Consider the following 14,804-nt stretch of genomic DNA (forward strand, 5'->3'; position numbering starts at 1 on the left):
GAATGTGGTCATGAAAACCAATATATGTATATATTAATGTGTAAGGTCAACTAATAGTCTCCTAGTTTCCCCTGTATTAAGTTGTTCCCAGCTTGTGCAAATGATCAGAATAAAATATGTATCTGTACATACAACTATTGGAGGTCTTGATACAGTGCCAATAAGTACTTTTTTTTTAATACCAAGGCCACTCAGGCTAGCTGAGATATAACAGACACAGTTGTAGTCTAGGCATTATACATGTCACCAACTTTTATAAATAACTTTTTAGGTGTGAACGAGATTAAGCAAGCGAATTGTAATTATGTTCAAATTTTATCGTCATTTTCCAGGTATAAATTAATCCTATTGTTACAAGTCATGGGTCAAAGGCCATGTCATCATGTTCATTAATTCACATTTTAAAATTTTATTGAGCTACTATTTTATCAACTTACACCAAGTTTGGTATCAGACTGTAGACCATAATTCAAATTTTCATATTATACATTATTTAATTTCTTCATTCCAAAGTAAATATTTAAAAACATACCTAAACATTGATTTTTGTACTTCACACAGTATGTTGAATGGAGTATTGTTTAAAATTAGGCGTTTGCAGTGTCAAAATACAAAATGTATAGTTTTGTACAAATTAAGACATCAAATTATCAATATTTAAAAGCCAGAATATAAAATGAAAACCTATCTTTTCAAGTATGATATCACTAATGAACTGAATCAAACAGTGTGTGTGTCTTAAAAAATTAGAAAAAAACATTTTATAAATATCTGGAGGTCATAAAGATTTCACACGTAAGTTTAAAAACATTTTTGTGTATGAGAAAATTTTTTTAATCTTAAATTACAAATTACTCTGCAACTAGAATTAGTTCAGAGATACTTTATAATTTTGATATAAGCAGTAAAATAATACACAATATAAAATAAACAATGGCTTCTCAAATTCCACTACATAATCAAAATTCTAAAAGAAAACGATTATGAGAAAATCTTTAAAATATATTACTACTTAATTTTAAAACCTGATATTTTGTGTACAAAAGCCTTGTAATGTTTACTAATAACCTGCAAAATTTTGTAAGTATACGCATATACTATTATGAAATCATAGTATAATTACTCTTAGGATACCTTGACAGTTATGAGCTGAGTGGATTCCACCCACCCTATAATGAAAGGGCAAATAACTCAACTGTTTATATTCATTATTGTTATCTTTATTTGAATGAACTATCATTCACATGAAGTGGCAAACCAGTAATCTACCTTTCTTATTCCCAGAGGAAGTCAAGGACCAGTCTCTAGATTTTGGACTAAACATGTTTTGAACTAAAATATTGAACTTATCATTTGTTATAGCAAAATATAGCCAAAGAAAATACTTGCTTTATGGTTAACATGCAATCCACTACATACCTGTTTTCATGGCATTCTGTGCTGCTTGATAGTGAGGGTGGGAGGGATTGCTCATCCAAGGTTTACCACCATGAAACATACAGGCACTAAATTAAAAAAAGCACAATAATTGATTAACTATGTAGAATTATAAATGGATTTTTTCTCATATTAAAGCACTTTTATTGCAAGCTTTCATCCTTCTTACTGGAGCCTTCATTAAGTAACAATGCACTGAGCAAAATAATTCATTAAACTGTGAAATGGCACTTTAAGACATGATCTTGTCAATAGTCATAACAATAAATTACTTTGGTATCAAAGTTGTTAAATATACAAAAGCTAGGTCCAAATAAAAATAGTTTGTTTGCTCTTGAGAAACCAATCTAACACCTTCACATTAAATAGTTTAAAGATTTTGTAACATAAAATATTTTATTATGAACAATAACTCCAATGTCTTAATGTTGTTGTGGTTTTTTTTTTATATATATAGTCAAATCATTTTTTTCACTCAAGAAAATTATATTAAACATCTAAAACCAGCCTTCAACAATATAATTTAAGATGTTGAAACATGAAAAAAACATTTTAGTGTATTCTCTTTGAAAATGTAAAGTACATATATATCTAAAATTAGCATTTCAATATAATAGAATTAGTTCAGAGAGATACTTAATTTTGATACAAGCAGTAAAATAATACACAATGGGTTCTCTAACTCCACAATAAACAATAATAATAATAATAATAATAATACATAACGAAAAAAAAACAAGCATATGAACTGCAAACAACTCTGATCAACAATATCCACAAGCCAATCCCAACAGAACACAACACACTAAAAAACTGTTATGATGCCAATGAGCCCAGTAGAGAACACCCAAGGCAAGAAAACAAAGGTCTAGAGAATGTGTGCTTCCTTGAAGATTAATCTGAGGTACAACTGTGGAATTGTCAGAATGTGTTATGACATTTTTCCTTCAAAAGAGACAGACCTTGACACACCTTGCAAGGTGTACTGCATAAATTTGAGAATGGTGATATGGAGAGCAGACTCATCTTCCCTCCAAGTACCTTGAAACTGCTGACCTTAAAAGATAAGCTCTCCATCCATACAGATCTTGGGATGGGGTGGTGGAAAGGGTACTCCAATAGTAGTGTTGTTCTGATCCAACCACCATTCACAATTGAAGATACTGCGATATTGCTTGAGTAACGAAACAGAATGATCCAAAAGATCAGAATGCATAATCCATTAGCTGCACAGTGACCACTAAAAGGGCCTCATATGTGCTTGTTCCAAAGGAATGAGAAGCCCAAAGGATTTCCACCTTTCATGATGGTTATAAGGTCAGTCAAATTAACAGCCCCTACCTCACATTGGGTATAAAAAAAAAACAAAATATAATTCTTAGTAAAAAATAAACATTTGAAGTGTATTTAGAAGGCTTTAAAAATTACACAATATTTGAGGTTTTGAGGACAGAGAATAGTTTTTTTAACCATAACATGAAATCACTTTGCACTCAGACAAGTAACGAAATAAACTCAAATCTTTAGTAAAAATACATCATTAAAAATTTGGCTTTTTATGTAAAAAAAATAAAATAATATTTACTAAAAGTCTAAAAAGAGAGAGAGAGAGAGAGAGAGTATGGTTGTTGAAGTATGGAATTTGATTTTCGTAAAACCAATAAAATACATGTGTGATAGGACAGTAATTAATTTTAAGATTATTTAGTATAATCATGAAGCTGTTAAGTTCTTATTTCATATTCATTGAAGTAAGTTGGTTCATCATAGGGGAACTATGTACAATATTTAATATGCAATTGTGGCAAGTAAGCTCATATTTAGGGAATTCATAGTTGTTTAGTTCCACACCTCAAGTAAATTTAATGAATGGAAAACAATACGCTAAGGAAAAAGTAAATATTTTTTAAAAAGTTTTATTTTATTTATAGATGTTACTCAAAGCTGCGGTTCCAAGTTAGACTTTCAGTTTGAATTAACTACTTATACTTTTAAGAACATTTTTCTTCTATTATTCTAAATGACAATAATTGAATGCAATAATTTGTACACCATTATATGGAATTATAAAGCAAATAAAGGGCAAGAAAAGAAACAAACTTACTTCATTTTGTTTGGACTTCCACGTTCTTCAAACTTCTTATTCAAATAATCAACTACACATTTTTCCACTTTCTCTGGAATCTGGTTAGGTACAATCCGAATAGAAAACTTTCCCACTACTTTTCGTGGTATCACTGTCTTAGCTCCAGGTCCACTGAATGCACCTTCAATACCTAATATGGCAATACTTTTGTCACTATTTGTACTTTTTACACTATTAACAAAATGGACAGACAGTTATATACTTTTTTTCATTATGATAACTACAAAATCATGGGAAGAATTGTGAGACTTACCATGAAGAGACAGTGAAGGAAAACGCCATCTGTGCATAAGGGCTTGAATTCTATTACTCTTCTGTATAATATTTTGACAGCCAATGTCACATTTATAATCTTCCTGTAAGGTTCAAAATAATTAACTCAAAAACCACAATAATAAAATTTCGTTTTAATTAATAGAACGAAATCTTCATTTACCTCCTGCAATAAATATAAAAAATAATATAGTGGTAAACAATTTAGAGAAAAGGTAGCCAAGATGCCACTGGATAAGAGGCATTTCATGGAAGAACCAGTTAGCAGTTACTATGGGCTTGACTGGACCATTAGCACCTGTGTCTAACAAGAGCAAATGGTACAAGATCTACCATGCTGAACTGTTGAGACAATTAGAAAGGAATGAAGACCTAATGGGTGCAGCTGTTGAAGCACAGATGGGCACTGCAAGAACCATTCAGCAGAGTAGCTCTGGATTTGACTGGACTATTAGCACCTGCATATGATAAGGGCAAATGGTACATGCTGATAGTAGATGACTACGTGACATGTTATCCAGAATCCATAATACTACCAAACATAGAATGGAGAGTAGCAGAAGTCCTCAAAATAGTGTTCTGCAGAGTAAGCTTCACATAAGCAAGAGGTGTACTATACAACTCCAGATATGATGGACTTCATGGAGAATCAATGGAGTCTTAAAGAGCAGGCTGAAGAAGAAATTGAAAGAACTGTAGACAGGAGGAGAAGAGTTGGAGGTGAGAAGCACACACCAGAATCTGTTAGACCTCACAAACCAAATGGATGAGATATCTTTCACAGAAGATCCATTTAGCAGAGTAACTGTGAACTTGATTGAACTATTAGTACTTGTATTTCAGAGAACCAAAAAAACAAAAAAAAAACACCAATTTTGTCATAGAAGATGGAGACCTATTAAACATGGGACTGCTGGGTGGAGATGACATGTTCAAAGATATGAAGATCAGTGAAGAACTGACTGACAAGTAAATGAAAGAACTACATGATATACTGTGCCAGCATGCAGATATCTTCAAAGATAGATTAGGCAATAAGTTAAGCATGTAATGCGATAAAGTCAAAGCCTACCAGGCATCAGCAGATTTTGTATATGAAGTGAAAAGGTTTGTATATAGTGTAAAAATATATTGAAAACATTTTTTTGAAGGGCTTATTGTTAGATATACATAACTGTTCAAGATTAAGGTATTATTTAGTTTATAGAGTGCAAAGTTTATTAAAGTTGATTATTTGTTGTATAGTTCAATTGTGGTAAATTGATGTCTTATTATTTGAATTTTTCTCATTGCTTTACTCAAGTATTGTTTCATTATTTACCTATCAATGTGTTGAAAATTTCAGACCTCAGCTGGGCTATTTAAATAAATTTACAAAATGTGACAGGAAGATAAAAAAAAACAACAAGTAAAAATAAATAGACTGGGTGTTCATGAGTAGTCATAATTAGTGTAATAATTGCAGACTTTATTGTGATAACATAGTGGAGAATAATGTTTGTTGATTGGATTTGAAAGTAACAACCACTATGTAGACTTTTGATGCAAGAGAGAATAAAACTCTGTATACAATTGTGGCAACAAACAGCATAATGTAACTGAATTTCTCAATTTTATTGTGATAACCAAGTAGATAATAATTTATCTTATTTAAAATGTAACTTGAACCATCCTGTGTAGACAACAGTCCTACAACTATGTTATCAGATGGATAAGACTTAAGCACAATATCAAATGGAGAAGCAAGGAACATTTGGCAGTATATATATAAAAAAAGAAATACTTGGTCTTCTCTCTTACAGTAACTTAAACGTATATGAATGAATCTTAAAAAGTGAGGTAAAGTTTTACCCTTTACTTTCTTAATTAACATACTTGTTCATGTTTAGAGAAGCTTCTCCCCTTTTAAATAACATGACTATTTTGCTTTTCATTACCACATCTTTCTATGGTTGACCTCTTTATTCAAACTAGCTGTTTTTATAAATGCAAAATGTTCTGAGTAGATATCACTACTGTTTGCTTATATTATTATTTTGAAATTGGTTTTAAAATATTCCATAAATAGTGGGATTAAAATCCCAGTTATTGACAAAAATGCAACTTCTAAGAACACTAACTCCATTTCCTCATTTTAGATTTTCCAAGTGTCTCTAGGTCCTTAAGTAATCAGTTTTAACATAGTAGCTATGAAAAGCAGTTCATTATTAAAATCATTTTAAAAACTATCTATGCACTTGTCACAGTTGTCAAACTAGTAAAAGTTAATGTCTGGCAGAGGAACATGTTTAGTGCTGGTCCTCCTGCTTACCATATTCATTGTCCCTTCAGCAAGCAAAACAATAATAATTTTACATTTTTTAAGTTCTTAACCTTAATCTAAAATAAATACAAAACCACAGTTTTTAATTTAGGTGTTCATATCTGTTCAGGAAAACAGAAGTGCCACACCAGAAAATTGGAACAGCTGTGACAATAACCCACATGAAGTCAAAAATTCAGTTCTGTACACACACACACAACAATGTCACATTCTTCTGACTTAATATTTGCTGAAAAACAGCAATCAATATTTTTATTTCAAAGTGTTTTTTACTCTCATTTTTTTTAATATTACCTTTGACATTTTCTTTCATAAACTTAGCTGTTTTACTTCCCTTATTTAGAACTAATTTCAGTTTATATTGTATTTTAGTATTTATATTGTTTTCTACATTTTTACCATCTGTTTGATATTTAATGCCTTTGCAGAGAATCTTGTTTCAGGCTATAATTTATTTAATTTTTTAAAAAGTCATGTCACTTATTTCACAACTTGTTTATTTCAGCTTGTCTTCACCGTTTAGCCATTTTGATCTAGAAGTTTTCCTCCTCCCAAATTACACGCGCATTTCAATAGTTACTAGACATAATACCTAAAAGTTAAACGTTAGGGAAGAATGTTCAGATATATTCTAAATGTTCCAGAAACTATACATACTGAAAAGACTAATTATATTACGTTACAAGAAGCCATCTCTCTCTCACTGTTTTTTTAATGATTTTTGTGTGCATGTATCGTAACATTACTCACAGTACGTTTTCCAAAAAAAGTACTAAATAATGTGAATTTTTGCTTTAAATGTACTTTGAATTTTATATTAAAATAACAGTAGTGATTTCCATATACAGCTATGTAGAGAGCTTACATTACCCTACCACCTAGCTAATTATCATTTACCAATTCTAATTGGACCTACAGTTTTGCCCATTTAATTTATACAAACCCTACATATTCATTTGTTCATGGGCCATTCAAAGAGAAATGGGAAAGGATTCATTATGGTTTTATTAACAATAATTTATAGTTTTCTTAGAACACATACAGACTGAAATATAGGTTAGAATTAAACTTTACGGTTTCCTCTCTGAATGCAAGTTTATTTAAGGAACTGATAGTTTTCATGCAGTACATTGTGCTTGTTCTCTAGCAGCATCTGTTGTGAAGTTAATCACTTTCAGTTTGTATGCTAAGTTACTTTCTTTTGTTAATTTTATTTTGAATGACTTATCCCTTTCTTATCTTTGTGTTCAATTATGCTTAGTTTCATGTTATGTTGTTTTTTATTTTATTTCCTTTCATTTTGTTACCTATTGAGGATAAAAGTTTAATGAAGTTTCCTTTGTTTTTCCGTATGCAAGTATCATAGCATAATACATGTCACTTTATGAAGTGAATAATGGAAATTACTGGTAAACTATTTTGTTACTTAAACTCAGCCTTTAAGAGCAATTTTTTAAAGCTAAGGCCTACAAAGTCCTCAGGGTACAGAAGAGGAGATGTGGCTTTTGAAAATAATCATGTTTTTGCTCTTCCATAGTTAAATATATTTATTGAAAGACATTGCTTGTTTTCATGTCCTTATGTTAAGGTTAAATGCCCATTGATCATTTTTTAAGTCTTATTCTAACTTGACCAAGTTTCTGTGCTGACTTTTCTTGAGGATATGGTTTATACCTGATTAGACAGATGATACAAAGTTTGTTCAAATTAGTACAAGTTGGAAGTTAATCTTCCTTAAATATGCATAATGGGATTCATTACTGATGCATGCAATCTAGGATTACTGAATACCACACTCTAGGGTTGATTTGATTTGAAAGTGTGGGGTGTGGTATAAACAATCTTTTATGTCCTGAGGATTACTAAAGTTCTTAGCCATATTGATGCTAAAGTAGTTAGAAATTACTCTAGAGCTTAGAAGCTTCTTTCTTTAACAACGACTCCCTTAGTTACCTAAGATGGCCTCTCTTTTCTCAGTTTCATACAGAAAGTAATGCCATGATAATAACATCCACATCTAAACACACTAAACTTACTTTACAATTGCATGCAACTTTTTTAAAGTCATCATCATCACTGCTGATAAAAACAGTAAAAATAAACTCTTCAAAAAAAAAGAAATGCAAAATATGAGACAAATTGTTAACAAGTTTATTCCGGGTAGTTCTGTATGACATGTGTGAAACTTTGCACATTCACTGCTGAACGTCCAAAGTCTGCAAAGGCGAAGTCCACACTCACCAGGTGAAGTTTAACGTCACTCAACGTCAATAACGAGTATGCTCCCCGTGAGCATCAATAACTGCTTGGCATCTCCTGCCCATGGAAACAATGAGATGATGAATCACATCCTGTGGAATAGCTGTCCACTCAGCCTGCAAAGCTGCTGCAAGCTGAGGTAGAGTCTGTGGTTGAGGTTGTCGCCGTCGCAGACGTTTGTCCAACTCGTTCCAAAGATGTTCGATGGGGTTTGAATCTGGTGATCTGGAGGGCCAGGGAAGAATGTTGATGTTGTGGTGTCTCAAGAAGACAGTGGTGAGTCGGGCCGTGTGAGGACGGGCGTTATCATGTTGAAAAAACGTCGTTGAAGTTCACCATGATGGGTTGCACATGGGGCCTAAGAATCTCGTTGACGTATTGTTGAGCCGTAAGATTCCCTCAAATGTGCAAAAGGTCTGTTCTGGCATTGTTGGCGATGGCAGCCCACATCATGATGCTGCCACCACCAAATCTGTCAACATCCTGTACACGAGGTCTGCCAGCTCGGGGACGGTCATGAGTTGATCTATGTTGTTGGTGACGATTCCATAGCCTTGAGATGGTGCTTGGGTGGACATTCACAGCTCTGGCAACATCTGATCGAGATTCACATGCTTTCAAGCAACCAATGGCGTTGTTGCGTTGTGCTTCAGTCAGTCTTGGCGTAACTGTATTGCGTGTCGGTGGCTTAACACTGAGCTATGGAAACCGAGAACCCATCACTTTTATAGGGACTTTGCACATGTTGCACTTGCAGAACATGCAGATCTCTCAAACAAATTTATTGGACACGCATGCGTTTTGGCGAAAAATCCAATGTTTTCCTCCGTTTTCAAAGTGCATATTTTTTATTGTCATTTTGGTCTGACAATCAGTGTCTTAACACGTGTAACATCACATACTCTGAGCTTGTAACGTTATTACATATATTTCTCTTTAAAATAAAAAAAATATCCCTTTTGCGTTTCTTGTTTTGAAGAGTATATTTTCTTATAACAAAGTTAAAATATTTTTTAAGCAGAGGTGCAGTCACTTCAGTGCCTTTTGTCTCACTGTGGGTAGTAAGTAGATTTTTTCTTTACACAGTTTGTCACCTACTGCAACCATGATGGTGTTCATTGCCTCTTTTAGTTTTATACATAATAAAGAATCATTTGTGATGAGAAAATCCACTTGTAGATGACCAAGAAAGGATGAAACATTGTTCGCTCCTCTACGTAGAACTTTCTCTACCCATATCAGCCATTTTTACATATATAAAGAATCATTTGGTTAATTCAGAATCATAATAAATACTGTAAAATAATGCAGGCAGCCAAATCACCAAACACTTTCTGTTTGATTCTTGTAATAGCTGTTAAAATACCAAACAAAATTCATGTAATAGGTGTTAAAATACTAAACAAAAATTATACTTAAATATTAAACTTTGTTCTGTAACACTAACAAAAATTAAGGTGACAACGTTCTAACTTACCACGTCAAAGTCAATCTTTTCATACAAGTTTTCCTCCTCCTCAGACAAAGGTAAGACATCATCCATAATTCCTGGGACTAAAATATTCCCATTTACATCAACCAGACTGTTCATCAGAGCAATTAAGTCAGCCATACCTTCATAACTAAGGGAAGTTAACAAGTTTTAACACATCTTTTAAAGTAAGAAAAACCACACTTGATAAGTTTTCTGACAAACTCAAGCCTTCAGATTAAGCTATACACTTCCAAACAGTACACTTGGCCAATGTAAAATTTCAATAAACAAAAGTATCCATAGCATAAAATGTCAATTGGTGTGTAGCAGTGAACAATTACGTTTTTAGTAAAAAAAGGAAGCCTTTAAGAACATGGTAGTCACACTCAAAATAGCATTCTTAAGTTATCTTTTCTTCGAGACTTGCTTTGATATTACCCTACCAAACCAACTGCAACCATTAGCCTATAAAACATAGTAATCAGTTTAATTGAAACATTATCAATGCATGACAATATACTTGGCATGAAAATATAGGTTACAATTCAACTTTTAATACTATACAAGCTTAATTTCAAAAGAAAATATTTTAATTCTCAATCTTCACTTTTATATATCACATATTTCTTTGTGCCAAAATGCATATCATACAATTCCTTTCCACCTCTGTTCTGTTTTCTAGATTTGAGTACTTACACACCTGTACATTAGATATCTTCAAGCTAAAATGAAAATCCTTAATGTAGTTTTCTTACCTTAATGTTCTATATCCCATAAACTAAAACTTGCATGCCATGTCCCTTCTTAACACATGCTATATTTTACCCTATTGCTATGGATCCATGTACTTCACATGAACTTGTAACCACCACAAAAGGAACTTGTGACCATGAAGTTATATAACTCTAAACATTCTTAATGTATGTTCAAGAAATGTGGCAAGCTTTCAGTAAACATCACAAGTCTTTTGTATGCAAAAAATCCAAATTTTAATTGGTATTTTTACTAGAATTTTGCCCATAAATATATTGGAGTCAGAGAGTTAAGTGCTCCAAATACAAATTGATTTTTGTGTTAAGATTGAAAATACTTTTCATCTAAAAATTTCGAAATTTGTGTAAAGCCTTCTAAATAACTTTCAAATTTTTCTATAAAGAAAAACTGTTATATTTTCCTTATGTAAACTACATATGGAATCAGACAAATTGACCAACCTTGTAACCACCAGAAAAAATAAGGAAATAAATCTGAGTCATCCTTTTTCTTTTCGAAATGACTACAAATTGCAACAAAACCACAACTATTTATCCCAAATAGCGTAAAGTTATACATCTATACATACTTTTGTTTATTGCCCTTTCAACCATGTCTAACTAATAATCCTATCATAGAAGTTTCAAATCATTATGCAAAGATGCACCTGATTACCATATTGAATTATGTAATGCACAAGCTGCTCATGAACATACCCCTTAGTTTTTATTATTAACATCATTATTTTTCACTATCTTATTTTAACAAGAATTTTGTTTTTACATTTCAGTTACTTACTTCAATCTTTTGTTGTTGTTTGCTGATGAATTTTAAGTTTGTTTTTTTTACACTATGATGTTACTAAATATTTTAATTAAATATTGCACCTAAGAACATACAATGACAACATCCAAAAATCAAATAATGTCCAACATCCATCATAACATTTCTGGCTTTCTAACCATGTGATAAGAGCCTTTAAAAATTCAGTTAAGCTTGTTAATGTAATTCCCACAAGAGTAAATTTAAAACTGAATGACTAAATAGACAATGCCCTATACAATGAATAATGTAATACATCATTTTATGGATTAAAACTTTGGTCTTTATTGGTTAGAAATAATAGTGTATAAGATGTCAAGAGAGAAGTATTGGCAATTTGTAAAAGAGAAGATGTGACAAATGGGCATGACAAGCGAGTGATTTTCTTGTTTGTGGCTCTGTAAACAAATAAGATTAAAAGGTATAAAAATTATGCTTAGTCTGAGTAGTATCTTCATTATAATAAGCAAGTTACATTAAATTGCACACTTCACAAAAGGGTTGTAAACAAAAAGGGAAAAGAAAAACCTTAAATAGTAAATGTCAATTCTCACACTAGGAGAGATTGAAGATTTTTACAATATTTTCTTATAACATTATGAACTCACTCTGACACTTGCTGCTGCATTACTTATATAACCAATGAAACGAAAATATTTTTATTTACTGCTTTCCTTATGAGGTAAGCTTATTCTTCACAACTGGTTTTCAAATATTCTACATCAACTCCATTGTTTGCTGCACTTAAGACTGATATAACTAGGTAAGGTAAATATTTTAATATGCATATAGCTTACACAGAAATCCAGTTACATGACAATACTCTGATGACATTGTCTTTTGTTGTGTATTAATACTGAGCATTTTAAACTGCAAGTTTAAAGTAAATAAAAATTAAGTAAACTATCAGCAATATCACTACAAAAAACAGGGTTGATTTTCACTGAGACTTTGAAAGCAAAAAAAGTACAAGATTCAAATATATTAAATTTGCATTTATCATTATAAGAGTAAATAAAATGTAGAAACACTTATTAAATTACATTAGATATATGAAAAAAAATTATATAGAAAAAATACTTTGTAATATGAACATATTATAATTTGACTGTAATAATTTTAATAGTCTTCAATCTTATATCATTACAGAATCATCAAATAGAAAAATCAGAACAGTCTTTCCACATCCATTTGTTAGGAATATTTCTCTAATTAATACTATCTCTTATTATCCTCACCACACTGTGAAATTTTATGAAGCTTACTTTGGATTACAGCAATAGTAATCCAACACATATTCCACTTTATTACAATTCTGATTTGAAAACAAAACAAAAAACATATGCGTACATACTTACAAGCATTGAAATCAACAAATCACATGTGAAAAACAAACCAGAGCTGCACAAATACTATAATTAGCACCCCCTTGCAGATGTAATTAGGGACAATATGTTATCAGGTTGTATTGTAGTAACAGAGTAAAGAAAAATAATTTGTCTTATCCATTTGTGTTCTAAAGTAACAACCACCTTGTGTGGAAATTTGATGAAAAAATGTATTTAAAGCACTCTATATAACTGTGGTAACTAACACTAAGTGGTGATTTTAAAGTAAAATTATCACAGATTTTGTCAAGTATAAAACAATAATTTGTCTTGTCAAATTACATTCTAATGGAACCAAACCAGCCTGTGTGGAATTTGATGGAAAAAGAATGATTGAACCTCCAGATGCACCTATTATAACCAACAGTGTAACAAATATTTATACATGTTTGGAGTTGCTTTAATATATTATTTTAAAACAAGTGCAATGTGTACTGTTTGTTTATTGTTGAAACATATTACTAACAAGAAAAGAATCCTGCCCACACAAAAACCTGGCAATGGTGAGCCAAACAGGATCTACAGTGATAAACAGCAATAGAAGTAGATGTAAACAACAGCTGCAAATAAATGTGTGTATGCACATCTGTAGTGGTGGCAAAAGTATAATGCAGCTAACAACCACATAATATTAACCATGCTGACTGACTATGATAAGTGGTTAGAGCGAGATGAGTGACTAGAGCTTAAAGATGGGGATCTAACAAGAGTTTTTAAACACCAATAAGAGAAGAGAAAGAATAACAGCACACATTAACATCACAAAACTCATCCAATGAAAAGGAGAACCCAAAATTAACAATGATGTTAGGTTCAGCTAATCCAAGCTACTCAAATCTAATTAGCACAAAAGCAATATGGGTGCTTTCCCAGAGAGGTATAAAAGATTTACCAAAAGTCAGAATCTGAACAAAGTTGACTGAGCATTCTGTCTCATCAGCCACTTCTCACAGCAAAAGGCCTACAAATGTAGCATAATGTCACAAGATGCCATGGACTATGATAAGTTAAAAGGAAAGTTGAAATGCTATGAACTTAAAGTTAACAGAAGTTCTGAGACATCAAACCTGACACTGGAAAAACTGTATTTCAGTTTGTGACATGCCTACAACAGTATTTTACAAGGTTAACTGACTTGGTCAAGTACAAAAATAGCTTTGAAGAACTGCCAGACCTACTGATATGGGAACAGTTTATGATCACATGTTCCACTGACATAGTGGTGTTCCTGAAAGAGAGAATACTAAAAGATAAAGATGAGAAAATTAAATTGGAAGAATAGCAAAAAGAAGCCCCTGCTGGGAGTATAACTAGCAAATAAAAGAATAACTAGTCAAAGTCAGAACCATGGGTGTCTGAATGGATAATGGATGCCTCCAAAAGTGATAAGAAATCAACAGACAAAATGAAGAAGAGATGTTATAGAAAAACATAAAAGCATTAGTGGCACCATGGATATTGTTGCCAGAAGGTACAAAATGACAACTCATCATATTCACTATAACAAAGACAGTTGAAGAGGAATGAAGACCTAATGGGTACAGCTATTAAAGAACAGATGGACATTGCAGGTATGGCTATAATAATCACAGAACCAGAAAATATTGATTTTCTTATAGAAGATGAAGACCTATTGGACCTGAGACTAATGAGTTTCAGAAAATGAGGCATCCAAAGGTCTTGACATCAGTGAAGAACTGACTAGCAAGCAAATGAAAGAACTAAAAGATCTACTGTGCCAGTATACACACATCTTCATAGATAGATCAGGCAAGAGAAACTGTGTACACAAGTTTAAGGCCACAATCAGAGATCAAGTTAAGCTTTACCAAGTGCCCTTTGTGATGAAAGACCTGATTAAGCAAGAAGTTGAGATAATATTAAAAGCTAGAATCATTAAGCCTTTGAATTCAACTTACTATTCACAAG

The 14,804-nt window shown here is 32.0% G+C and overlaps 1 protein-coding gene across 1 annotated transcript in view; it reads right to left on the bottom strand.

Annotated features, from left to right (window-relative positions):
- Cndp2 (Cytosolic non-specific dipeptidase 2) overlaps window positions 1-14,804 on the bottom strand; it is a 51,713-nt gene that overhangs the window by 5,764 nt on the left and 31,145 nt on the right. The window contains exons 7-10 of the mRNA XM_076495580.1: window positions 9,916-10,060; window positions 3,837-3,939; window positions 3,542-3,713; window positions 1,420-1,505 (exon numbers count right to left, since the gene is read on the bottom strand). Of these exons, the coding sequence (XP_076351695.1) occupies window positions 1,420-1,505; window positions 3,542-3,713; window positions 3,837-3,939; window positions 9,916-10,060 (506 nt within the window). The remainder of the gene's footprint in view (window positions 1-1,419; window positions 1,506-3,541; window positions 3,714-3,836; window positions 3,940-9,915; window positions 10,061-14,804) is intronic.

Source organism: Tachypleus tridentatus, chromosome 3 (assembly GCF_004210375.1).
Source record: "Tachypleus tridentatus isolate NWPU-2018 chromosome 3, ASM421037v1, whole genome shotgun sequence".
Lineage (NCBI taxonomy): Eukaryota > Metazoa > Arthropoda > Merostomata > Xiphosura > Limulidae > Tachypleus > Tachypleus tridentatus.